The sequence below is a fragment of the Fringilla coelebs genome (assembly GCF_963513975.1).
Source record: "Fringilla coelebs genome assembly, chromosome: 2".
In the NCBI taxonomy this organism is placed as follows: domain Eukaryota; kingdom Metazoa; phylum Chordata; class Aves; order Passeriformes; family Fringillidae; genus Fringilla; species Fringilla coelebs.
In genome coordinates this window covers 6,687,897-6,715,125 of record NC_140029.1, presented here as the reverse complement: position 1 = coordinate 6,715,125, position 27,229 = coordinate 6,687,897, and the positions used below count along the sequence as shown (strand labels likewise).

Below are 27,229 nucleotides of genomic sequence, written 5' to 3'. Positions count from 1 at the left end.
GAAATTTTTCCTCCTCCTTTATACACAAAACAGTTATTCCAGTAGTTTGCTTCGGGCTTATGCTTTCATCTTGCCCGTAAATCATCAATTTAAATATAATTTTAATTTTTTAATTATTCTTCTAAAGATTCTCATTTGTTAGTAATGTTAAGACATGCTGCTTATATTAGGATAAGAAAAAGGCTGCAAAAGAATTAAAATGTGCATGAATTGTATGAATATGCATGAAATATAAAGAAATTAAATGCTGATGTACCGATGAACAGCTTGAAGTATTTATTTATAGTCAGTCAGACACTTTTCTACCACTTATTCAAATATTTTTCCTGTATATATATACTTATGAAAGATATTTTTAACTAGTGCAGCTATTATATGCTAGCACAAAACTCTTATAGATATAGCATTCATGTTTTATGTTCTTTCTCTGAGTAATAAGTAAACAAGTATTTAGGAAAATGAAAATTTCTGATTTTGAGCCTTCATGGACTGTTTTACCACCTAGTTTCCTTTCTCAAATGGGCTTAAATTAAAGTTCAAACATTGTGCATTGAAACCTTATGTATTTGAATTATTAAAAATAACCGGTCAAAATACTAGTCAAAATACTACTATGAAATGTTTTAGTTTCTCATGTCTAGTTTTATGTCTTGAATTCTATGAGGAACTGCTGCTTTTTTAGGTAAAAAACAAGGTGAAGGGCTTTGGCTCTTGCAAGTTGGATATCCAAGATTTCAAGCACTTCACACAAAAAAGCATTTTGTGGAAAGCAAAATGAAATTAATCAAAAGATAATTTCAATAAAAATGTAAGTGGTTGGATAGCAGCATTTGGGACTGAAATTTTTCCTTAGTCTTGGTAGTTTGCATATGTTAGTGGTGCAAAGACACATAGAAGTAAATCCATGTTAGTTTTTTAATGCAGCATGGCACTGTAACAAAACTTCAGGAGAGTTATTAGTGTGACTGGTTTTGACAGTGGATAATGATACCACGATGTCTGCCCTACAGAGTGTTCTCTTTTATTCTCTCTTACCTAGTTTCACTTGGGTTTTTGACTAATTCCTATAAAAGAGAATTGCAGGTGTATGTTAGAAATGCCATGATTACAAAGAGGAGCAAGTGCTAAAACTGAATTACTGTGCTGTGTGACACCCTCGGTCGTTTGGGAGGTGGGAAAGAACACACCATGGGAGGAGCAATACGTGGTTCAGAAGTTGAGCGTTCAATCTAAGGGTATTTGTGGGACAACCAATATATTTAGATATGCTTATTGGCTGGATGGGGCAACCCTGGGTGTATGGACAGACTGGGGAATGATGTGGTGGAGAGGAGGGCTGTAGAAAGGGGCCCGGGTGTTCTAGTCGATGGCTGGTTGAACGTGAGCCAGCAGCGCCCTGGCAGCCAGGAGGGACATCCCTGTCCTGAGGGGCATCAGGCACAGCATCACCAGCTGGGCAAGGGAGGGGATTGTCCTGCTCTGCTCTGCTCTGGGACAGCCTCACCTCGAGTGCTGGGGACAGTTTTGGGCACCACAATGAAAAAAAAAAAAAAGTGAAGTTATTGGAGAGTGGCCAAAGGCAATAAAGACGGGCAAGGACCTTGAGGAGAAGCCGTATGGAGCTGAGGGCACTTGGTCTCTTCAGCCTGGAGGAGACTGAGGGGACACCTCAATGCAGTTACAGCTTCCTTGTGAAGGGCAGAGGAAGGGCAGGCACTGATCTCCTCTCTGACAGTGACAGGACCCGAGGGAATGGCCTGGAGCTGTGTCAGGGGAGGTTTAGGTTGGATATTAGAAAAAGGCTCTTCCCCAGAGGGTGGCTGGGCACTGAACAGGCTCCCCAGGGCAGTGGTCACAGCGCCAGCCTGGCAGAGCTCAAGAAATGTTTGGTCAGTGTCAATGGTAGGACATTTGTGGATGGTTTTGTGCAGGGCCAGGAGCTGGACTCAGTGACCCCTGTGGGTCCTTTCCAGCTCAGGATATTCATTGATTCTGGTGAGCTTCATTTGTGGACCTTCTCCTTAAGAGGCATCTCCATCCAGACAGGTCCACTTTTATCAGATGTAGCTGTAAACTGCAAGGTTGGCATTCAGGGCGCTCAGAAATCACAAAATCCCAGAATAATGAGGTTGGAAGAGACCTCTAAGATCATCGAGTCCAACCTGTGCCCCAACACCTCAGCTGGACTATAGCACCAAGGGCCATGTCCAGGCTTTTTTAAACACATCCAGAAATGGTGATTCTGTCACCTCCCTGGGAAGAGCATTCCAGTACTTTATTATTCTTTCTGTGAAGAATTTCTTCGTGATATTTAACCTATCCCTTCCCAGATGTAGCTGGAGACTGTGTCCTCTGGTTCTGTCAGTGCTGCCCGGTGGGAGAGACCGACCCCACCTGTGTGCAGCCTCCCCCAGGAAGGTGCAGAGAGCAATAAGGGCACCTCTGAGCCTCCTCTTCTCCAGGCTAAACAGCCCCAGCTCCTTCAAACATTCCTCAGAGGGCTTGTGCTCCAAACCCCTCACCAGCCTTGTTGTCCTTCTCTGGACACGCTCAAGCATCTCAACATCCTTCCCAAACTGAGGGGCAGAGCTGGACACAGCACTCAGGATGGGGCCTCACCAGTGCCAGGGACAGGGGAAGGATGACGTCCCTGCTCCTGCTGGCCACACAATACTCAGAAAATACTCAGAGTGTAGCCATAGGTCGGCAGCAGGGACTGAGCTGAGCTTTCTGGGCAGCAGTGGGGGCTGGAGGCTGAGTCCTGGCACGACCCCGGCTGGGGCGGCTCAGCTCTGCGGCTGCGCTGGTGCTGCGGCAGCGGCGCAGGCTCCCAGCCATCCCCGTCCCTGTGACGCTCTCCTGCTGCTGGCAGTCTGTCAGGCTGTTAGCACAGCAATAGCTGAATTCTGATGTTGCAGAAATAATGCATAAAAAGTGGAGGCAAATGGGAGTGTTGAGATAGCTTTGTGAAAATCACTGTATAAGATATTGGTCAGTAAATTCAGATGCAGCCTTTTTATGGGTTGCAAAAATACAGCTTGTCTGATCTTTCTGTTTGAAAATCATTTTTCTCTTAGAGCTTGTCAGAACGAGATTTTTCAGAACGCGCTGCTGCTATTCAGTGTATTTGTATATGTGGTTTTTATTCCTTCTGTCCTCCAGCAGGTTTTATTTTTTTTCTCCCATCTGTAAGTTGGCTTTTTTTTTGAATGTTATACAAAGGTACCTGAGTGTTTACACTACACAAACCTTTCTGTTGCGAGCTGAATTCGTTCTGAGCTCAGAAAGCAGTGGAGAGCAGCAGGATGAGCTTCTGTAGCGTGTCCTCTCCTGACCCTCTCCTCTGGTCCCAGAGATGCCTGGCAAATGGAGGCTTGGCACCCTGCCCCAGCTGGTTACACAAGGCTCTCCGTGTCCTACTTATGTGAACAAAAGCTGCTCTGAGCAACACGGGCATCACACCTAGGTCACACAGGCAGGAAAAGCCATCTCCTGACAGAATTTTACTGAGTCATGATGGAGCTTTCCTTCATGGTAAGTCGGTGAGGATTGTCAGGTTTCAGATGATGGCTTGCCTTGCTTGCTGAGTATATGCAGAGCCAAGAGCTATTAAACTTGATGTCACCCTGGAGAGGAGGAGGGAGTAGAATCACTACAGAGGTCTCAGGTTTGCATGTAAACAGAGACAGTACTGAAAATCTTGCACTGAAAAGGTTTCGTTTTGCTTTTGTCGTTTATTGATTAAAGAAACAACAAAACCTTGGGTACTTTCCTGTTACATTTGAAAGCATCGGTGTTAATTCTGTGAGAGAAAGCATGTTAAGTTACCTAAATCAGCATCAGATTACTGTGACTTTACTACCAGACCTAGTGCTTTCATCAGTTCTCTTTATATGGAATCCACTGTACCTCTCATCCTTGGAAAGGTTATCTTCGGGATTGTTTCCACAATCAGAGGCAAGTCAAGGACTCCAGAGTAGATGGAATGGGCTGCAGATAACTCTGCAATTACAGATGGCTACAAATCAAGGTGATTTAGGGCTTGGCTGATCTTAAAAAAGTCTTTTCTAACCTAAACGATTCTGTGATTGTGCCTTGAGCCGAAGCCCTTGAGAAGAGCCTGTTAGTTTTTAACATTCAGAACACTGCCTTCTAGGTAAATCCTCTTACTGGGGATTTGAATTTCTATAGACTGCTGTCTGCCTTGAGGTATTGTGTGTCGTCTCTGAGCTGCAGCGGCCTCTCCTGCATAACAACTATTCCACACAGCAGTAGCCAGCTCAGTGCTGCAATATTTGAGAGCGGTGCAGATGTTTGCCAGCCGCTGCTGTTGGTTGCAGAAATGGAAGTTGGAAATTATTACTATTTTTTAAATTTTTTGGTGCTGGTAATTGTGATTAGTGGGTCTGCATTTGAGGTTGATGTGTTAGAATGTGTGCATGGGGTTTTTTTTGTCTGATTTTGGGTACTTAACCGGGAGCTCTGTATTATTTATCCGGCAAGAGGTGTAGGTTTGTTCGTGTGTGTGCATTTCAGAGGTTCTTGGTTTGAAAGGTTCTGGGGTTTCTGTGTATTGTTTTTAATTGTGATAACTGTGTAGTGCAAATGGTGTGTTTTTCTGTAGTTACTGCCTTAGGTTTATCAATTTCTTTACCATTTGTAGATTAGTGAACAGTGCAAATAGAAATTTACCACATTTCCTAATGTGGATTTTTGAATTTCAGAAGTTGTCTACTGTAGCAGTGAATATTTAATTTTTTAGGAGGCATTGCTGAGACTATTTCTGCTTTTTTTTACTGTATAGCACTTGATACTATTGGCATACTTCTATATTAAAATGGTTAGCTATTCTTGCATGGTTGCCTGCTTTCTCTCAGTGACTCTCACTGCAGTAACCCTTCAGAAGAGCTGCTGCAGAACAGTTGTCAATCTTTTTTCTTTAGATCTGCTTATTTTTTATAATAGCATTGCTAGGTGAGAGCAAATCTTTTCCATTCTGCTTTATCTTTCCATAGTAATTGTAAGTGATGGTGCAAGATGACACATCTGTACAGGAAGGATTTTGTACCTTTTAGATCAGTAACACTCAGTTGTACAGGCCAGAGCCTTTTTTATTCTTTTGCCAGGCAAAATGCAATTTAAGATAGAGCATTTTATTTTTATTTAGGCTTTTTTTTTTTAAAGTTGTCTGCTTAGTAGAATCACTATGGTAACAGACTAAAGGATGTCTCTGAGGCACTCAACCTGCATTGCAATGTAAGTGAGGGGAGACTGTAAGTTGTCTGCCTGCTGAGCAGTAGGGAAAGGAACAGACACAGCAGAGAAATAAGCTAATATTTAATATTTGTAAGCTATTATTTAATGCTTGTGCTAAGGTTAAAAAGTTATTTTACAGTGTGAGTCCATTGGTTTTTGTGTTCTCTTCTGGGGGGATATTGCTAAAGTGTTCATTATTAATAATGAATTTGTGTTGTTATTTAACTTGAGTTTGGTTCATTTTTTACATGCTGTTAGTTGTTACAAATTATCTTGAGAAAGGGAGTGAGGAGGAAGCTGCATCAGTGTATATTAGAGCTTATGGAAGTGTCAGCATTCTTCTTATGTCTTGTTATGGATAACACATTAATTTTTGAATATTTTGTCCCTATTAAAATTAGGGTTATTTGGAAGTGTGATGGTCTGATAAAATCATAGACATCTTAGAGATGTGTTTTGTATAGACATACTGTACTCAAGGAATTATTATGACATGAGGAAAGTTAAGTAGCATCTAATAGCTCTGAGTACAATACAGAAAGTGTTGCACCTCTCCATTGATACAGACTTTTTTTCTTCCCAGCTACTGCAGTAGGCTCCCAGTGCCACCTAGCTTGGCACCCTGAATAATTTGATGTAAATTATAATTTTTATGCTAAGAAAATAAAAGGTATACTAAAGTGTCATGTTTTGTGTATTAGCAATCACCTGACACTGTATTTTGTAAGTAACTATATTAATTAACAGTAGAATTTCATAGGGGGACTCTTGGGCTCCTGTGTTCTCTGTTGAGCTAATATGTCAATTGAAATTTCACACCATGTGGGGATTTTCTCAAAACTTTATGGAAAAGCTCAGGCACTGGAGTTTCTGTGCCTGTTTCATTCATTTTTATACACTTGTGTCTCAAATTAAATAGTGGTCAGTGAATTAACATGACACTTGCAGACAGACTTCATTGCTCTGCTCTTGTGACCTTCTTTATAGATGAGTGAAAAACTTACCTCAGAACCTAGAGTGTTTTAAAAGGTATTTTTTGTATTCCTTAAAAAAAAGTGATTAAAATTATACAAGCTTTAATGTTTAACTGAAGTTTTCTCAACATCTGGAGAAGAGGATGTGAAAGCTTATGGCCTCCTTATGAACTCTTGTTCTAATGTAGAGGTATTCATATTAAATTCCTTTTGACAAAAGTTCAATTTTTAAAAAATTTAAAATCACTCAGTTTTAGGGAGTGTTCTGTTTTTCTAGATGGATTGAGTGCTAAGTATATATCTTCATGAGGCTGTGAGCTGGTGTGTCTGCAGTCCCTGTTGTGTGTATAAAAACTTAATCTTCCAGTTTTGACCATTCATTTGATGCTTCATTATTACAGATGCGACCCCAGTTGTTTTATGAAGATCTGTTGCTATCTTATATTCCTGGAAGCATTGAAGTGTTTGCAATAAAAAAAAATTTACTTTCTTCTAGTAAGCAGTTGAACAGAAATTGAAAACTGTTTTTTTTAAGACACATGGTAAAATGCAGTATTGATTTTCAAGTACAAAATTGATTTACTCTTAGTAGTTTGCCCACATGCTAGTATTACTTTGTTTGAAAAGCAAATAATTCTTTTTTCTTTCCAGCATTTTCAGTTAGCTTTGATTGACTGCAATCCCTGCACTTTGTCTAACGCTGAAAGTAAGTAACCAATAAGTATTTACTTTGTTGTGGATCTTTTTTAAAATCTTATGCTTCCAACTGTATGAATTTTTAATGAACCAGGTCTTCAAAATCAAAAGATTTGGTACTGAGAGAGGGAGACTGTTAAACCTGTCTCCCTCTCTCTCAGTGGTGACAGATGTTCCAGTGGAATTGTGGATTGTTTTAGAAAATGGAATAAGTAAAAATTGAGACTTAGCTTATTCATTACTCTGAAGGCTTGAATTCTGGAGGAAACTTACTGTTTGACTGCTTTTTATGTACTTATAAACCTGGTGCTTGTGCCATGGCACACATTTAATACCAATTATTTTAAAGTTTGCATCATCTTGATAATCTATAACTTTTCAGTGATTATTTTTGTGCCATTTTAATTTATAGATCCAAAATTCAGCATCAGTCTTACTGTAGAAATAAGAAAAAAACACCATATTTGATTTTTGTTTGGTTTTTTGATATCAGCTATCTATTAGTCTGTATTTGAACATGTTACTCTTTAGTGCAGTGTGATCTGTCATAGGCAGAATGTTCTGTAGGCTGTAACAGAGTGTCCTGCAGGTATTTATCCATAATTAGTGGAATTGTATGCAAGAGAAAACATTTTTTTCTCCATGTTTTGGAGTCTGTGAGAATTAAAAGGCAGAGAGTTGTGAAGGAAATTATTCTTCAGTTTTTAAGATACCTTCATGCTTGAGCTTAACTTGTTCATGTAGAGCTTAAGTTACCTCCCAAGTCTCACTTCAGAGGTGTTGGATATTATATTTAAAAGCATTTCTGTTAAAAACTGGACAGAATTGTGAATATTGTATTAGCAAGGTAGTGAAAGGGAGTTTGTTCACGTGGCTGAAACCACTGGCTATATCAAGGAGCCAGCTGTGCTTCAAGGCTGTCTTCAAAGCTTTGTCACTTATCAGCAACAGGCACAGATAATTTTGTAAAAATTTGCAGAATTCTCCCAGAGTCAATAGGCTTTTCTTACTTTTCTACCAGACATGTGATTCTTTATTGTATTTCTTGTTTGTTCATATTCTTTCTCACAAACTTTATCAGTTTTCACTAAACCTCTGAATTTCTGTAAGGTTTTCCTAACCCTTCCCCTCCAGTCCCCTCTGCCCCCAGATTTGTGTAGAGGGCTGGCCCCCTGGAAAGGCTTCAGTGCCTGCCAAACCCGAAGGAGGAGGGTGAAGAGCACTGAGAGGTGCTTGGCCAGGTCCCCCTGTGCTGTTCTGGGAGGAGAACTGACCCCTGCCCACCCCCAGGGTGTTGGGTACCCTCACTAAATGCTCCATTTCACCCTCCCCCTTGCATTTCTGAGGGCTGGGTGAGTATTACACTGAGTGTGTTCCCAGCAGAAATGTTTGAGTACTAAGCATCTCTTTTTCCTATTTAGGCAGTCTCTAATCTGGCATCTTTAATTTTCCTTTCCCCTCCAAGGCATCACTTCATTTTGGAGCTTCACACTGAAAGGGTTTTGTTATGAGGGGAAAAAGTAAAAGAGAGATTTTTTTAGATAATGAACTCCTGAAACAAATGCAGGGCTTTTCTTTCATCAGTACAGAGTGAAGTTTGATGATGCAGTGAACATAATGGGTGTGTATGTGCCCTTTAGCAAGGAACACAAAAAGTTTATTAAAATTTTAGATGATGCATTTCATTCTGACCTGGTTTCCAAAGTGCACTCAGCTTCCTTCTTTACAGCAGAGGACAAAGCAGTGCACAAAGGGAGATATTTTCCCTCCCTTATGACCCAGAGTGAAACCCTGAACTCATATTACCTGTATATATGGTAATTTTGTGTCACACTTTTCTGTAGCTTCAAGGGAGAGAATCTGTGTAATTGAAATAAATTGAGCTTGGCTCAAACACAGGTATTTTCTTACTTGTAATCCTCACAAACATGGAGCAAAAGTCTGTCTCAAAGGAACTTTTCTTTCCTCATCAAAGCAGAATGAGGATGACATTCATCTCAATTAGCTTTAGCTATCTACCATTCCATGGGTAGTCCAGGTTAGCAGTTCTCAAGTCTTTTCTGTGATGATTTGAGCAGTGTGAGGGTAATTTTCTCTCTGCTTTTACTCTTGAACCACCCATTTTCTTTCTCCAGCCAGCAATCTTCTTGCCTGCACAGGCTGCTGGTGGTATTTATGGCATTCTGGACAATTTGTATGAGGAATTGAAAGTGCTTAACAGTAACAATCAAAATATCACCTGTAATTAACACTTCTGGTTCAGTTTAACAAGGGAAAGACAATTCCTAAAAGGAAGATAAACCACCTAAATTTAAGATCCTATATAAAACTGGCAGTGTGTAACATAATGTTCTATAACCCAGCTAGGCTATTTCTTGGCAGCTGAATGAAAATGTTTATTTCTAGCTTGGTTATGCACAGAAAACGCTACCTGTGTTCTCTTACCTTAGCTTCAAGAGATTTTATTGCTAAGTTTACTGAAAGGTTAATGCACTCTCTGCTTCAGAACACAAATAAAATCCATGGACTGCTTTTCTTAATATCTGTTTGCAGTTTTTGTGCTTCTTTTAGGATATTCATTTTCTGTCAGGTCTGATATATTAAATGTAAAATATCAATGTAAAAAAATATCTTTTGGTATCTTCAAAGCATAATTTGTCTTGGGTTAGCATTGATAAACTTGAAACATTGTTAATCCCTCACTTCAAAACATTGCAATTGCTGTTTTTCATTGAAACTAATAATTTTGATTTTCCCACTCTTACAGTTCAGTTTCACATTGCCCACTTATATGAAATCCAGGTAAGCTTTTAAGCTCATTTTCATGAATTGTGGTTGAGTTTCAAATTATGTGATGTGATCAGTCTGTGGAATTTGAATTGTAGGTGCTTTAGTAAAGTTAGACTAAAGTCTTGAATCACTCAAGAAACTTGACTTTCTTTGGCTAAATTAAAAATATTTTGTGTGTGGACTCTCATCCTATAAAATGGGATAGGTATCTTAATAAACATATATTTATTAATCTCCAATTTGAATGCAAAAAAAAACCCCAAAATACAACTTTTATGAGATTCCATTTATATTTAAAAGGTTATATGTAGTTTTAAAAAGATGAAGTTTCTCAGTTCATTTATATATATTCATATTGTTTCTCATAACAATATTCAATTCAGCAATATTCATATTGTTTCTGTTTCACAGAATCAATCCCAACTTAGTTGCCCATATGCTTTTTAAGTATATGTGGTATATTTGACATGAAATTTTCAAATTTAGGTGCAATTTTAAAAGTTTTTAAATTTTCAAATTAAATTAATGCTGTGGTCAACAGCAAATAAAGCTGTGTTACTAATTCTAGGTCAAATCCTACCACAGAGCTTTTCAGGTGAATCTTTTGGGAAATTACAGAACACTTCCTGAGCTTCCAGAATATAAGGAAATTGAAAGCAAGTGGCTACTGAGACAGCTGTGGTGTATTTGAGATTTGACTGACTGGTTACATAATGTAGATGTTGTGCCCCTTTGCCACATTTATAGGTATCATATGACTGAGGAAGGGATGGGACATGGAAACAAAACCTGTTGCAAATGAAATGGATGACAGACAAACTATATTTTCAGTCAGTTAGAAAGTAAGTGCTGTCTTTTGATGGCACAGTGAAAAATGGCCTGAAGTATTTCTATATAAATAATAGATAGGAATCTGATAAACAGAATATTTTTCTTTTGAGGGCTTTTGGTGCAAAGTTGTATGGCAGGACAGAAATCTGCCATCCCAAAGCACCATTAATCAAGTTCATGGATTGTTGTGGTTCTTACTTGGCTACCATCCAGATTCCATTCAGCACATCAGTTCTGTTTTACTCCAGGAGATGAAAAAGAAGTTAAACACTCCAGGTCACTGTGCCAGGTGTCCTGTGTAAGAGTGTGACCAGTGGTAGTGATGCTTAAGCTCTGCTTTCTGGCTGACAATTACAGGCAGCAGGAAATTTGTTTTAATGCAAGTCAGAGCAGAAAAGTTTCGGTGCATTCTGCTCTTAGGTTTGGTTTGTCTCACAGTTCTGGTTGGGAGAGGTATCTTGTTTTCTGGGATTTGACAGACTGATAACCAAAAGAGTCCTGGCTTTGTTGTGGATATTACCTCTGACACAATTGGAGAGGTTTTGGAGACAGGCTGGTTACTTGGTTTCTTTTACAGGACACAGTGAAGCAGTTTTTTAACCCCTCCATATACTTGAAAATTATCTACTCTCGTAATATTAATGAAAATTTAATTTATTTCTTAATTATTACCCCAGTACTGCACTTTAAATGATGGATTGCCAGGCTCTGGACAAGAGGCAAACCTGGTGCTGATGAGAAGTAGCAGTGGTTAATGCTGGTTTCTAATACTTCACTTCTGGAAATGAGATGGCTTGTACAGTGAGCGTCTAAAGAAAGATGCTGGATTGGGTTCTCCTCCCCTTTTCCATTTCCAAGACCATTCATGATGCAGCCAAACATCAAGCACTTTGGAATTAGCATAGAGGCATAAAGTTCTTCCCTGTGAGGGTGGTGAGGCCCTGGACAGGTTGCCAGAGAAGCTGTGGGTGCTCTGTCCCTGGAAGTGTCCAAAGCCACGTCAGAGCTGTGAGCCACCTCATCTGGTGAAAGGTGTCCCTGCCCACGGCAGGGGTTTGCAATTTGATGATCTTTTAGGTACTTTCCAACCCAAACCATTCTGATTTGATGAAATAAAACCAAATGTAAACATGGGGACAGGTTTTGTTAGTATTTTAAGGCAACGCTACAACAAATAACTAAAGTAAAAAAAAATCTAGGTCTGGAAAACATGCCCTATTTTAAAAGGCCTTTCTAAAACCTCCTGAGCCTATAAACATATTTTTTTTATAAAGTGTGAATATTAGGCACTAATATTGACCTAATTTGACATCTAGATTGCTGCCTCCATTTTCATGCTCTACAGTGAACTTCCGTTCATTTGCTCAACATTCATAGCCATAAAATACAAATTTTGCTCCTGATGCTAAATTTAAAATCTTTTCCTGATTGTTTTTCTTTTGCTGGACATGGATATTTTATTTATTTATATTATTTGTTTTCTTACCAGTTGTCTGCATTTCATGAACACCAATTAAAAATCTTTTCTACCAACTTCCCCTTGTTCCATTTGAAAGTATGTAATTGCTGCTTTAATTTTTCTTCCTGACTAGACTAAGGTTTTTAAATCACCTATTTGTCTTTTGTGATTTTGAGATTTCAAGAACTTGATAACATTTCTAAATTCTACTAGGTATTTAATTGTTTCGTTTTCTTCTCAGTTGTCCCTTCAAAACACCAATACTGATTACTGTGTTCTCCTTGTTTAAAACAAATGCAATTAAGCCACAGTCATTTGCATTTAGGTGGCCCCATTTATTTTAATGCACTCTTCATCTCTTTGCCAGAATGAAGTCTAATGTTGAATTACCTAAAAGCATATTTGTGGAAGAGGAGGCACAGAACAGTGGAACATTTAAAATACATTCACTTTTAAGCAACTATTATTAGGGAATGCAAAGATAAATGCTGACATCGCTACCAAATAATTCATCAAATAATTATTGAGAAGTCTTAAACTTTAATATACACAAAACAGCTCATACAGTTCACAAAAGTCAATAAAGACCCACAGTCCTAACCTGGAAATGTGTTTGCTGTACCAACACCTTTTGTATAGGGAATTGAAAACTGAGTGTTTCTAGACTGTAGGCACACCTAAACTACACAGCAGATAATAAGATGTTGACCTTCATTATCTAGGCATAAACCTTTTAATTCTGCTTGTGGTGGGACTCTTAGCAGGATAATAAATAACTTGAAAGAGGAAGTTCAAATATACCAAAGGAAGGAAAGAGGCAAAATTATACCAGCCACCAATTACTGATGATCTTGGTTTTTGTTACAGATTTGATGGGAGGAGTTTGTGTGGGGTTTTCTCAGATGTAGATTCACATTCAAGTATTCCCCTTAAAAGCAGATTATTCAATATTGTAGTGTAAGAAGCATAATGCATGTATGAGGATTTGACAAAATTTAATAATTTGCAAATTTCCCTCAACTATTCTAAGTAGAGAGTTTCTATTAAATACTACATTTATGGAAGTTTTTCTCTTACCATATATATACGTCACTCATTAAAGCTTTCATATGCACTGTATGCAAAAAAAAAATTCTAGAATTTTTTGTCAATGTGTTTGTGTGCTGTCAGTGCTGTGAAATCGTTGCTATTGGTGATCTGTTGTAAGCTCTATGATTAATCCATTTACTTTTTTCCTTTTGCAGAGAAAGTATCACTCTGCAAAGGAAGCTTATGAACAGCTTTTGCAGATCGAAAACCTTCCTGCACAAGTAAAAGCAACTGTCTTACAGCAGTTAGGTATGTAAAATTAACTTTTATTTTCCTCTGTGTTTCGTTTTTGCCATCTTTGCCTTCAGCAGTGTTTTTTAAGGCTCCATTTCCAAAGGGAGTCTTAGACACACTGCACATGGTACGTGAGATTTTCACCCAAATAGAACCTGTAGCAGTAGATAATCAAGTAAATAAGAGAGGAGGAAAATATTTTGATTAAACTTACAAAATTAAAAAGCTCTTTTGTGTTAGATTTTGGGCAGTGAGAGGGTGGTTTTTCAGAGAAAGAGGGCAGCAGTTGGAAATCTGTGTTCTCTGTTCTGCCTCTGTTAGCATCCCTTGAAAAAACTTAAATACTGTGTCAGGCTAGAAGAACATGGCAGCTGAAAAATTTACCTTTTCTTTTCACTATAGTTATACTATGTAATGAAAATCAGCTTCTGTAACTAAAAGGTTTATCAGGTTCCATTAAAAAAAAACACATAAAAAGTGAAAAGGACTTTTTTTTAAATGTCATATTCCATGTTTATGGAAAGCTGATAAACAGTTTTTAGCCTAGAATTTCTAAAAGTGCATAGAATAAAATGCTTTTGTCCTCTATACCATATAAAACTATTTCCAGAATATTTTGTTAAAATTGTTCAACCCAGTACAGAACTCCTTCATTCACCTTCTCCATGTTCTTCATCTAATTTATTATTCTAAATATTAATTTAGCCTGCTTATGCCCATTTTTATTTTTTTTTCCCTCTTCACATAGTGGTCATTTAACTCGAACTTTTAACTGGCATTAAGTTATGGCCACAGTGCTTTCTTTCTCTGTGATGCAGGTTGTGTATGGATTTGGAGTGGGATAATTTGTGCTCTGTGACAGAATGTCAAAAACAGTGGGCTAATTTTGAGTCATCTCTGTGAAATCACAAGTGAAACTGCTGGAGGAATTTGCTGCAGGACTCTGGGTGTTGCTCTTTTTGCTGTCACAGGACAGTGTTGCTTACATCTCAGTAAGCCCTTGGAATTTATTTTTTTTTAGCTTGGTATTATGTCACCTAGTATAAATTGTCAGCAGTCTCATCCAGAAAGGCTGTGCATCTGATCAGTGGAAGACAGGCTTCTCAAAAGAGCTGACCAGCTCTTTTTCATCTCTGTTTGATGTATGTTGCCACAATAGAAGCAAAGGCACATGGTTGTATTCATAAAATCCTGCCACAGGTCTCTGTGCTAGCAGTAAGAGCAGTGACTTTGAGAATTGTCTGCTGTCTGAAAAGTGGATTAACTCTCTTTATTCAATCAGCATAGGTCACCCAGTTTTGTTGTGTGGGTAGCTTCTATGTGGAGAAAGGGATAGAGTGGTCTTAACTGGAACATTGAAGGAATAATGCCTTTTCCTTTGCTCTGCTCTGTTAGCAGTGGTATTTATCAGAGTCTGGTGTTTATCACAGATTTAGTCTTTAGCAGCTGGTAATAAAAACACCTCCTCAGGAAGCACAGTCCGGGTGGTGCACTGCTGCTTAGAAAAAATAATAGAAAATACCTGCCATCTGCCAGAATGCTACTTGGAAAACCCAGTCAAAACATATTTGTATTTGTATATTGAACTCTTTTTTTTTTTTTTTTTCACTTTGACAGAAAAAATCAGTTTGAAAATAGCTTTTGTTTATTTTCCTTCGTTAGTTAATGTTTGTTGAGCCAGATTGGAATTTAGGCAAGTTCAGAGAGAACTACTTGTCTTGTGAGAGAATTACTAAAATCTTTGCTCCTGTTGCTGGTTTCCATAGCTGTGACTGTGTAGGAGAACCCTGTGATTCCCAGATAAACACATACCCAGTTGAGCTGATGAGTGCTGACTAGTTCAGGTAGACATCACAGTAAGATCTTCCTTCTCTTTGCTGTTCCATTTGCTTTCCAGACAACAATTCTTTTTACCACTCTGCCCAAAATGACATTACATTAATGAGACTGAAGATCAAATCTGTCCCAATATTCTTTCCCCAGTTGTATTCAGCAGTTGGTTAAGGAAGAGTGTAAGAACAATATAAACATCTGCTTAGAGTTCCCAAGTGCAGTCCCAATTCTTTTTGGCTGGGGGCATTCCTAGATAGTGTCTCTGTAGTTGGATGAGGCATCTGAGGAATGGGGAAGAATTTAATGTTTTCAGAGACACTCCCATTTACTAAAGAAAAAGTTCAGTGTGAGAATGATTGATAAGCGTGGAAAAAAAGACTCATGAGCTAGGCTAACACATCAAAAGGGATTTTTTCCAAATCTGTTCCAAATGAGATTGCAAAGATCTGCAAAAGAGCATGGAGCGTATTTGATGTGTGGACAAGGTCTATGGTTTGGTTTATCATATTAAAAATGTCCTAGCAGTGGAAAAGTAGTCAGTTATGCTGGTTGAGAACTGGAGATAGGTCTTGCAAATGGGAAACTGCAGAGCTTAGGGGTTTTCCATCACCTTCTTTATGTACATTCTTCATTTTATGGTCAAGAACAGATCCAGTTTCCCCTGCCTGTGCTAGTCTAGTGGAAAACTTTTGTTTGCTCTCCCTTTCTTGCTTTCTGTCTTTTTCAACTCCCTGTGCAGGAAGATAAAATTGGGAAGCAGCCCTTGTTTCGGCAGAGAAGCCAGATAGGGATTGCTGGTTCTCATTTCTGTCTCCTAGAAATAGACTTGTTCTTTTTTATCGGTGAACCTCAGTAAAGATCTCACAAAGATACAACATGTTATCTTTCAATCCAGCAAGGTTCTGATGAAACAGAAAATAGGCACACAACTTTTCTGAAGATAAAGGAAATTGTTTAATGTCTTTTTCTACCATTGTTCATAATTCCTTTACTATTATCTTTATGTCAAGCTTTTTCTGGAACAGCACCTGGTACATATATCCTTAATGTTCAGTTACTCAGGTGAATTCCAATAACCAACCTCAGAGAAGCCTTTTTTTCTTAAAGCATGAGTACTTTCTGTATGCTGAAGAACTTCAGAGGCTTTGGATTTGAATCAAAATCATAGCTTGTTTATTAATTTAATGACACAAAGGTGTGTTATGTGACTGCAAAAATCACTGGGTTTTTATTTTTTTCCCCTGATTGATAAATATTTTACTTGATCGATTTTCAGTCAAGATAAAATACTTTTTTCAGCGCTGTAACCACTTGACTCCTTCCTTACCTGACAGTTCTTGCAGTCCATGAAATATTCAAATTTCTGCTTGTGACCATAATGTTCAAGTGATATTTCTGAGACCACCTCAGGCAAATGTGTTCAGTAGCTGCGATTTTGTTTTCTACTGCCTTTGTTAAAGTTTGGAAGTTTGTGTTCCATTTGCAGAAATGTGATGTCTGTTAACAAAGTATGAGTACATGGAATAAAAAAATGAGCTGTATCAAGCAGGTAGAATAAAAATCATAAAGGAAAGTGTAATTACAGAGAGTGAAGTGAGCCTGCAAATACCCATCAGTTCCTTCTCAGTCTTACCTGTCTGTGTAGTTAGACTCACCAAAAAGCACAAATTTAGGGTGCTGAATGTTTACCTCTCAGAGGTTTTAAATGGACAGGCAGTGTGGGTGTGTGCTCAACTCTGTCATTAACCAGAACTTTGTAAAAACCTTGGGTAGTTTATTAAGTTGGTGTCATAGTGTTCCATAAGGGGCTGTTTATGGGCGTGACAGGGACAGTCTTCTGTCACATCTTACATTTTACAATGTTTTCTGAAAAGCAGTGACTTGTTAAGACAAATACATGGCTATTGAGCAAACAGCAAGACATTGCTGAGCACTGTGGTATGCAGTGATTTCAGCAAGCCGGCTGCTGGCCACGAAGGATTTCCTTGTTTGTACTGATTGTATGAACAGCAATGAGATGGTTTTGTGGCTGCTTGAAGGAATTCCATCTGAGCTTGGAGGCAGATGAGGAGCAGCTGGAGAAAGGTGATGAAGGTGCTTTGTTTGAAATGGTAACCAAGCTGTGCATCAGTGCTAGAGTAGAAATGCATTTTAATAGCATGTAAAATATTATTGGGGAGGATGGGTTGTGGGAGGCCTTTAAAGTGGGGATGAATAATTTGTCTAATGTAATGAAAGAAGAAAAGGCATTTGAAAGAATATGACGTGTGGTTAGATTAATTTGTTATGTAGATGAGAGGTGATGGCATTTGTCAAGGTGAATGGAAAATACTATTAATGAGGAGGAAATGACAATGTAAGAAAGATTGAAGTGGAGATGCAAAAATTCTTAGTCCAAATGTAGATATGGGACAAACACAAGGATTTAGAAGAAAAAGAGTAAACAACGTAATATGTAGATAATAGACATGTTAGATATAGATATAGATATGTGTATTATAAAAACCATAATTGCTTTGTGTGACAGGGAGAATGGTGGCATTTTTTCACAATGTCAGGGAAGGTATCTGTGTTCAGAGGAGAAAAGACATTAATATTCACTTTTAGTAGCAGATTGAGCAGTTCATAATTGTGCTCCTAATCTCTTAGAAAATTATTTAAACCCAAAAAAGTGCTTTAAAACTATGTGAAAGTAATTTTAACTTTCAGTCTTTTTTGTCCTGTAATTTTAGTATAGAACTTTAAAAGTTTTTAAAACTTCATAATGTGTATGAAAGTGGCTTTACTGCTTGATATTCTTGCTTCTAAAGAGACAGCAATGCTACAGAGTCCTGCTGTGCCTGAGTATTCAGTGGTCTTGGGGAATTTCACTTCTCCCATTTGCGGATTGTTTTTGTAGGCTGGATGCATCACACCGTGGATCAGCTTGGAGACAAGGCAACCAAGGAAAGCTATGCTATACAGTATCTCCAGAAATCTCTAGAAGCAGATCCAAATTCTGGTCAATCCTGGTATTTCCTTGGAAGGTGAGGAAAGATTTTATAGACACTGTAACTATATTGGTAAATTTTTTTGAGGATACTCATTATTGTGATATCTTATGCTGTTTTTCTTCTTAATCCTGTTAGAGGAAAAATGAAGGGAAAGTACATATATATCTACTGAAGTCTTAACGTTTTCTGGGAAGTGTATGAAAAGAAAAGGTGGTAACATATTTGGGATGAGTAAAGATTAGAAGTTGAAGTATCTTACCCAAGTGGCTCTGCTTTTTTGTAGTTATTATTTTGTAGTCTACACATTTACAGTAATCTGTATATATCCAGCCTGGTTTTACCTGTTTCTCTCCCTCTTTTTTGTAAATCCTCTCTGAATGTTGTTACTTTTCTTCATAGCTTTTTCATAATTCTTTCTCTCTTAATTTTCTTAGAATCTCCCTCCTAATCTCAGTTTTTGCACTGAAATACAAATATTTTCCTAGGCAGACATCCGTTTTTAAAGGGCATACACAGCAATGTAGGGCTCAGACTGATCCATTCTAATTTCTATTTAAGTGTTCAATTACTTTTGTAGCCTTTGACAGTATTTTTTACTTGAAAAATAACATTCCCAGATGTAAATCATACAAATTTGATGTGTTTTTCTGGTCTCCTTTTTAAGAACATTGAGTACTTCACTTAAGCCAGCAGTAACTATTGAAATACTCAGGTTTTGGAGAAAGCTTTGAAAGCAATTCAAGTCCATATGTGAACACATCACTTCTGTTGAGGAATACATTTAAAAAGAACGAGGCAAAAATAAAATTAATATCCTAACCTCAGTGTCTTCCAGCTGACATTCTTGGGGATTCTGGTCACATACAGCTGGAACCCATTTTTGATTTTGTCATGCTAATAATATTTCTCCAGCAGTTCCTGTGAGACAGGGATCTCCAGCCAGCACTGAGTGTGAGGGGCAGAGGGGCAAGTGTGGAGGGAAAAGGGAAAATGAACCAGGGATCATCCTGTGCATCTTATCTTCCACTGGGCTGAAATCCTGTTTTTTCTTCAGTAGTTCCATTCCAGGTGCCTTGAGCAAGTTGAGTTCTCAGGCATGGTGGAGCTGGAGTTCCTCCACACGTGCAGCTGCTGTGCTCTGCTCTCAGGTGGTCAGGGTGAAGCCTAGGACCCTGCAGACATGGGGGACAATTCAGGAAATGGGGTGAAAAATTTACTGGGAGCATCTGTTTTGCTTTACAGGGAGGACTAGAACAAAAATGTTTCTGTGCCCCATTTCTCCAGTCCATTCTCTGGCAGAACAGGAGGGTTATGGAGTTGTGCATTCCCTCTTTTTTCCCTCCTCATGTATTCCCTCATGCTATTCCTTCCTCTGCTGTTTGTCCAAACCAGATAACAAGTTGGTCAAAGTTATCTTTCAGAATATATCACCACCTCCCTTGTCTCCCACTGCAAAAACTCCATCTGCCAAAGTTTTGTGGGGGCCTCATGTTAGTGCTACCCTACTGAGAGGCTTTATGTGTGTGATACCCAGGCAGAGTGAAGCATGTCTGTTGGACATTGGGCTAGATTGTCATTGAAACAATCTCCTGAAACACTGTATTCAGACTTAATGGATGATTTCAGGCAAAGTAATGCTCTGTTTTATTGTATTCATTTCCTAGTGTGCCTCAAAAATACTTGAAAGAGTGTAGCATGTTTGACAAACCTTTGCCTGTACTGTTCTGCTTGGTTTTTATTATTTACTAGAATAAATTTTCTATTGTTATTTATGTGTTTTGAGAGTTCTCAGTTTCTTTTCCAACAGGGAAAGTTGTTACAAACAGTACAGGACACAGTTATTGTTGATTAAACTAATAAATATATATAGATGGATATTTGATCTTTGCTTTATTTGGAGCTTTTCATTTTAGAACTGTAGGCATCGTTCCATGTGGTGTAATTGTAGTTCTGTTTAATACCAGAATACTTTTGAAGTTGTACAGGAGAAATTAAAGTAAGACATAAAAAATACAGAATCACACAACCTTTTACAAAATTTGGTGCTCTGTATATGCAGTACAGAGCTGGTTTGTTCATTACTTAAATATGATTGAGATGCAAGAAATACTCATAGAAAGCCTCCCAGTCAGGGATCAGTCAGGGTTCATCCTGGTTGAGTTGGTCAGTATCTTTCAATAGTTCTGTTTTGTAGAACATTAAGTTTTATAACCATTTGTTTGATGAAATAGGTAACTTAATTGTTTCATTGTAATGCTATCTGGAGATAAATACTGTTTTTATTGTCTGATAAGGTATCACCAGTGAAAGAAATGCAAGTCTATCAAATGTGGGATGACTGTTTTCCTTACAAATGTAGTAACCCAGGCTTTAAGTAGATTTGGGGGTTTAAATAAATAATTAGTAATACACGTTGAGATGTTTGAGTTTGCTTGTGCCTGGCATTCAGAAACAGCAAATGTTGAGTGTGTATTTGCATGACTTAACATTTATCAGATCAGTCTTGGTAAGCCATGCTCAATGATTACCTTTTATAAATACTACCAAAGTTTTTGTTTTTTCTTCTCCCAGGTGCTATTCAAGTATTGGGAAAGTTCAGGATGCCTTTATATCTTATAGGCAATCTATTGATAAATCAGAAGCAAGTGCAGATACATGGTGTTCAATAGGGTAAGAATGATACAGGGTAATAAAATTATATAATTCCATGCTAATATATATAAATAAAGAATATCAGCTTTTTGTGAACTTAGAGGAACTGTAAATTTTTTATTTTTACACCCATGTTTGACTTGTCTGATTTGAAGTTTAAATAATGAATTAATATTTGCTTTCTCAACGTTTTAAAATACCAAAAATGTTACATAGAATGTTAAAGTTTTGTATATTTATTCTTATAACTTATATTCTTATATAATGCCTATTTATAAGATGTATTAAGGGGTTGGGGAGGGATGTGTGTATTTGAGTTGCTTGTGTCTTGACTTTGTTATTAATTCTCCACTTCACTAATCTTTCTATTCAGTGTGCTGTACCAACAGCAAAATCAGCCTATGGATGCTTTACAGGCCTATATCTGTGCTGTACAATTGGACCATGGCCATGCTGCAGCCTGGATGGACCTAGGCACACTCTATGAGTCCTGCAACCAGCCTCAGGATGCCATTAAATGCTACTTAAATGCAACTAGGAGCAAAAATTGTAGTAATACCTCTGCACTTGCAGCACGGATAAAGTATTTACAGGTAAAACTAATGTTTTAAGCAGGGGAAATGCTCTTCAAACACACAGCAGAGGGGAGGGGAGAAGTCACACACGAGTTTAACTTGCAGTTGTTTGTGGTGTGTTTAACCTGTTTTCATGTGTACTGTAAGCATATCATAGCCTGTAATATTTTATTTCTTCATTTTTTAGTGGAACTTAATTCCTTATAAACCCTATTTTGCACATTTAATCAAAGCATACTGTTTTACATCATTTTGCTTTTTTCTTTGTATTTGTCTACATTTTTAAGTTCTCATAACATATAGTGAGATTACGCCAGACACTATCTTTCACTCTTGTTTGCAATTTCAGAAAAAAGGAATTATGAGACCTCTGAATCCAGAGCTCATCTTTGTTCTGATTCTCACAAAGGTTTATATTCTGGTTACCCTCTTTATACCTAGCACCTTTCTAAACCCCAAAATTTTAAATCTGTCCTCTCTTTAAGACATAATTAGCTACAGCATTTAGGAAGATTTCATGGACTTGCTCTTACTAAAGTAGGCTTGTGTTAAATTTGCTTTTTACATAATTTTTCCTAGGCTCAGTTGTGTAACCTTCCACAAGGTAGTCTACAGAATAAAACTAAATTACTTCCTAGTATTGAGGAGGCATGGAGCCTACCAATCCCCGCAGAGCTTACCTCCAGGCAGGGTGCCATGAACACAGCACAGCAGGTGAGAAGTTGGGTTATGTTCTGCAGGTGCCCAGCTTTAAGGGTTCTTTACAATCTGTAGTGGTCAAGCTTATTTTATTGAGCACAGGATTGGCTTTTATTAAAAGAAGCCTTTGATTTATTTGCAGAGGGATATTAGATCAAGGAGCTCCCTATAATGTGGGAGAAATATGGGGGTACCAATTTAGAACCTTTGTGGATTTTCATGATTTTAAAAGATTTCATCTTAAATAGAAATGCTGCAGTGGTTTAATAATCCCATGAAAGGTACACATTCCTCCATTGATGACCATATGGAAACTGATTTTTCAGTTATTGAGATCAGCTTCAGAATATCTACTCGGCCCTTTTAATGTATGTGGGCTGTTAAAATTATAAAATTGAAAGGAAAGCATTAAGAATATATAGAACCATATTTTTGTCTTCCTTCTGTGATTCTTAGGCTTGTAAACCTCATCATCCAAATACTGAACCTGTACTAGGCCTCACTCAAACACCAATTTCACAGCAATCCTTGCCACTACACATGATTCCTTCTAGCCAAGTAGATGACCTGACCAGTCCTGCCAAGAGGAAAAGAACATCTAGTCCAACAAAGGTATATTTTCTGATGAACTAGAGCCCCCTACCAAAATTATATGGAAAATATGCATTGAAATGATACAGCGTGCACAGAATTTGTGCTGTAAATTTTAATCCTTTGGCATCAAGGTGGGGAATGTTTTTAGCCATTTTAAAAAACCTTTTTTTCAGTGGTGTGTTTAATCAGATTGCAGCTTAGGCAGGAGGTGCATAAGGGCAGTGCACACTGGTGGCACTATACTGCAGTTGTAGTTGTGTCAGTGAAGAAGTACAGTTGTAGTCTGATGATTGAGAGGGAGACAATCATGTCATCCTGTCTATTGCCTTTGGTTATATTTAGAATTCAAGTGTTTCATCATCATGTAATAGTGTTACAGTAGATAAAGTATTCAGTTTTAAAAGTAGCATACATTTAAGTTAATTGCATAATTTGATTTGCTTGTTTCTCCTTATGGTATTAGGTATCATTAATTTTTTTCCTCAGACTACTCTGATACTGTTGGGAATGGTAGAATGAGACTTGGTTATTTTAGTACATTCTTACTATTATATATTTTTATATTATTGTTCTTGAAACAATTACTAGTTCTTTCATGAATAAGATAAAATCTAGATAGTAAAAGAAATTATGTTGGCCTTTTGATAGTCACACATTTTAATGTAACATTTTCTCTCAGAATACTTCAGATGTTTGGAGCAGTGGCCATACAGTGTCACATCCTCCTGTACAGCAACAAATTCATTCTTGGTGCTTGACACCACAGAAATTACAGGTATGTATGGGTGATCTTCAGAAGCTCTGTTAAATATTTTGTTTCTTTCCTTCTTCCTTTGAAGAAAATAAACCTGGGGCATGTTCTGATTTCACATTTCTTGAAATTCATGGTAAAATACTTCCCAGGGTATAGTTCAGGTTCTAATATTTGGGGGCCTCTCTATGTGAGATAAGTTCTAGTAAACGAAATGATCTCTAGCAGAAGCTGAACACTTACACTGTATGAATTCTATAATCTATTAAGTAAGTACACACAGTAACTCTTTTTTCTTGTGATGTTTTAAAGCCAGATGTGCAAGTTGTCACACGTGTGTGCAAAGGGAGTTTTGTGACTTGCTGTAGTGTGGGGGATATTGAAAGAGGTGTCGAAGTATTGTTGCAATACCATCCCTTCCTCTGAGGTTGCTTCTTGTATCAAATTGCATAAACAAATAAGCACATTCTACTAAATGATTATTCAAATGAAATCTGCTGCTGCTTTTCTGTACTATGTGTCACCTAATACAATTATGTGAAATGCTAGATTTTAGTTTGGAAATCTTATTTTGGGTGTTTTTTGTCAGAAAATTTTGTTGTCACTTCATTAGGGCATGCAGTGAGTTCAGCAGGAATTCCATATATTGAAAATCAGACCCTGCTGGAAAATTTTACCCATGCACTGCACATGCTTTGGATGCAAAGAGAAATGGAAGGGAGCACAGTGCAGAGGCAGAAAGCATTCTCATTAACTGAGCAATGTTCCCTTCAATTCCAATATAGTTCTTCTGCTGTTTCTCTATCTGAACAATATTGGCTTTATTATACTGTATAATTTTCCTTCCCTCTTTCTCCTGCCTCCCCACCCCTTTGGTTCTTCCTCAGTCATTCTCTCTCTCTCTCCCCAGTCATTCTCATTATTTCTCTCTGCTTATTTTATATTTGACTACTTTTTCCCCTTTTCAGTCTCACCTTTTTCCAGATCCAACTTCCTTCTCTAAGCAGAACCTCATAGGCCTCTCTTGAGTACAGTAGACTGGATGTGCTGGCAATAGCTTGACAAGGTTCCAGCACATATAAAAAGGAAAGCCAAAAATGTATGATGCAAGAGGAAAGTGAATAAAAAAGCCTTTATTGCATCTTCAAAGTTGGCCTTTCAAAATTGGCAGCTCAAAGGCTGGATGAATATGGCATGTTACATATGCATTCATATATATGTGTGTGTGTATCTATATATATATTATTTATTGCACTCCCCTCCAGAGGGAATTCAGAATGGAAGGTACTGTTAATCCAGGGATTTTGGCATTAACCATCTTCATCTGCTTTTTAAGTCACACCACTTAGCAGCAGCAGACTTAGTGGTAGTATGTTGCAGGGTGCTGAGTGTTTTTAAATGAGTAAAGAGATCAGATTTTTTGGTAATAGATACCTAAATTTATCAGTTGCAAACAAGATCAATATCATAATTTAAGATACTGCTCTTGCTAATTAGATCATACAATTTTCTGGGTTTTTTTTTTTTACATTTTCAGGAGAAGTTTTCATGTGTGCCTCTAGGTTTAATTCACTTTGTGATGAACAGTATTAATAAAAGAATAGCACCATACAAAAATGTGTTAAAATGCACATAATTATGAAAAGAATTCTATATAGTCATACTTGAGTGTAGTTTTCTTTTATGGTACCAGCACACTTAATTTTAGTGTGGCAGTAATAATTATACACTCAAATAATTTACAGAGTCTCCTTAGTTTTAGTAACTCGTAATAAGGTTTGTTTGCAAGAGAGTGTATGGAAAGATGTTTGAGTCTGTAAAAGAAATCTAGATTATTTTCAACCTTTTAAGTCTTACCTTCATGGATACTTTTTAGTATTTTATGCAAGAAAGTTATTAAAAAGCCCATGCAACTTTAATGATTATGAACCACACTGCTGTTTTTTTAGCACTTGGAACAGCTGCGTGCAAACCGAAATAATCTAAATCCAGCACAGAAACTTATGCTGGAACAGCTGGAGAGTCAGTTTGTCTTGATGCAGCAACACCAGCAGGTGAGAGCAAAAATATTTTTCTTACCTACAACACTTTTGTCAGTAATGGAGACTGTCATGTTTCTAGAATTCTAAGGAATTTCTGCTGTACAGAGTTGTCATGCCCTTTGCTGCGTTATGGTAATTTCTTTTTGGATAAAGGATAGTTGTGGATTAGTGGTTGAAGCATAATGAGTTTAGCTGTGTTTTATGATAGGGCAGCTGGTTAATGTAAATAGTTTTGAAGCCACACTTTCAAAGTAACGTGAGTGGACATATCTAAAAGCAGTTCTGCTCGAAAATACTTGGCTGTAGTAACAGCTTTTCTCTCGTCCTGTCATTGTTCATTTCTCCCTCTGCCCAGAATCTGCAGTAAAACATTCAGACTGAATGGCCAAGAAAGAAAGTGTGCTGATAGTTTTACTTAACATTTACTCAGCATTTTTATGAGCCTGACAGTTCTCAAAAGCAGCTGTGAAGATCTTAAAATGAGTATAAAATTGGAACTGAGCAGTGCAGTAAAGTACACAAACCTTGTGTGACCCTTCCTTTCTCAGTTCCGCAGCCAACGTTGTTGTGCTTTGTTCATGTTCCATTAGATGAGACAAACAGGAGTTGCACAGGTACGATCTACTGGAATTCCTAACGGGCCAACAGCTGATTCATCACTGCCTACAAACTCTGTCTCTGGCCAGCAGCCTCAGGTTGCTCTGACCAGAGTGCCTAACGTCGCTCAGCGTGGAATCCGTCCCGCCTGCCCCGGGCAGCCTATGGCTAATGGACCCTTTCCAGCAGGCCCCGTTCCCTGCAGCACAGCAAGAACGCTGGGTAGTACAGACACTATTTTGATAGGCAATAATCACATAACAGAAAGTGGAAGTAATGGAAACGTGCCTTACCTGCAGCGAAACGCACTCTCTCTACCTCATAACCGCACAAACCTGACCAGCAGCGCAGAGGAGCCGTGGAAAAACCAACTATCCAACTCCACTCAGGTACAGCTTCAAGTTTGCTCCTAGGGTGCACCCAGGAGCCTTCCTGGGCAACTCACTGCTGGAAGGCTCTTGTTTGTAAAAGCACATTTTCCTTAGAGTTGATGCATAGAGTCAAATAAAACATAGGTTAAACCTGCACGCTATTTTATATTGTTGAAAATCTTTGTGCTAAGTGAACTCCTTTCAGGATAAAGGAAATGATCAAAGAGTGCATTTCCACAGCACCTTTGTAGAGAAGTTTTTTCAAAGGGAATAATTGTACATCTTTTTGTTGCTTCTTTAATGTGAAATGTTGTGATTTTGTTTTTCGTGTAGGAGGAATGAGCATATTTCATGGGAAGCTCAATGTTGTAGTTATTTTTGACATTATGTTGTCACCGTGATGTAATCATTACCATATTTTGTTTCCATGTGATCTTTAAAAAGTAATATGTAGCACTCAGCACCACAGGGTTACTTGCAGAAAAATATTAGAATGCCAGTAAGAATCCATAGGGATTTAAGTGTGTTAGTAAGAGTGTTTTGTGTATGTGTGTTAGAATTTGAAGATGGAGCATTTTTTTTCAATTCCAGCCTGAATGTCTTTCTTCCCAGACAATCCTTGTGGATGTAATGAAGAGTTCTATAGGAAAATACCATAATGGTTTAATTCATTTTTGCCAGATGGGTTATACAGTTGATACAATGTTGTCTTCTCCCACAAAACTGACTGCATTTCTTGTTTAATTAGTGTTGTATGTTACTTTAATGCTGAAGAATTGACAGTGGGCTTACA

The 27,229-nt window shown here is 37.8% G+C and overlaps 1 protein-coding gene across 17 annotated transcripts in view; it reads left to right on the top strand.

Moving 5' to 3' along the window:
• The window catches only part of KDM6A (lysine demethylase 6A), a 151,146-nt gene that overhangs the window by 85,591 nt on the left and 38,326 nt on the right, over window positions 1-27,229 (top strand). For 5 of the 17 annotated variants that reach the window (XM_084227162.1, XM_084227161.1, XM_084227160.1 and 2 more), the window contains 12 exons: window positions 6,882-6,936; window positions 9,694-9,728; window positions 12,037-12,102; window positions 13,251-13,344; window positions 18,062-18,188; window positions 20,727-20,825; window positions 21,181-21,400; window positions 21,962-22,096; window positions 22,538-22,693; window positions 23,355-23,450; window positions 25,376-25,480; window positions 26,059-26,454. In XM_084227162.1, coding sequence (XP_084083288.1) covers window positions 6,882-6,936; window positions 9,694-9,728; window positions 12,037-12,102; window positions 13,251-13,344; window positions 18,062-18,188; window positions 20,727-20,825; window positions 21,181-21,400; window positions 21,962-22,096; window positions 22,538-22,693; window positions 23,355-23,450; window positions 25,376-25,480; window positions 26,059-26,454 — 1,584 coding nt within the window. The remainder of the gene's footprint in view (window positions 1-6,881; window positions 6,937-9,693; window positions 9,729-12,036; window positions 12,103-13,250; window positions 13,345-18,061; window positions 18,189-20,726; window positions 20,826-21,180; window positions 21,401-21,961; window positions 22,097-22,537; window positions 22,694-23,354; window positions 23,451-25,375; window positions 25,481-26,058; window positions 26,455-27,229) is intronic. The other 12 variants (XM_084227165.1, XM_084227159.1, XM_084227153.1 and 9 more) reach the window with 7 other exon arrangements.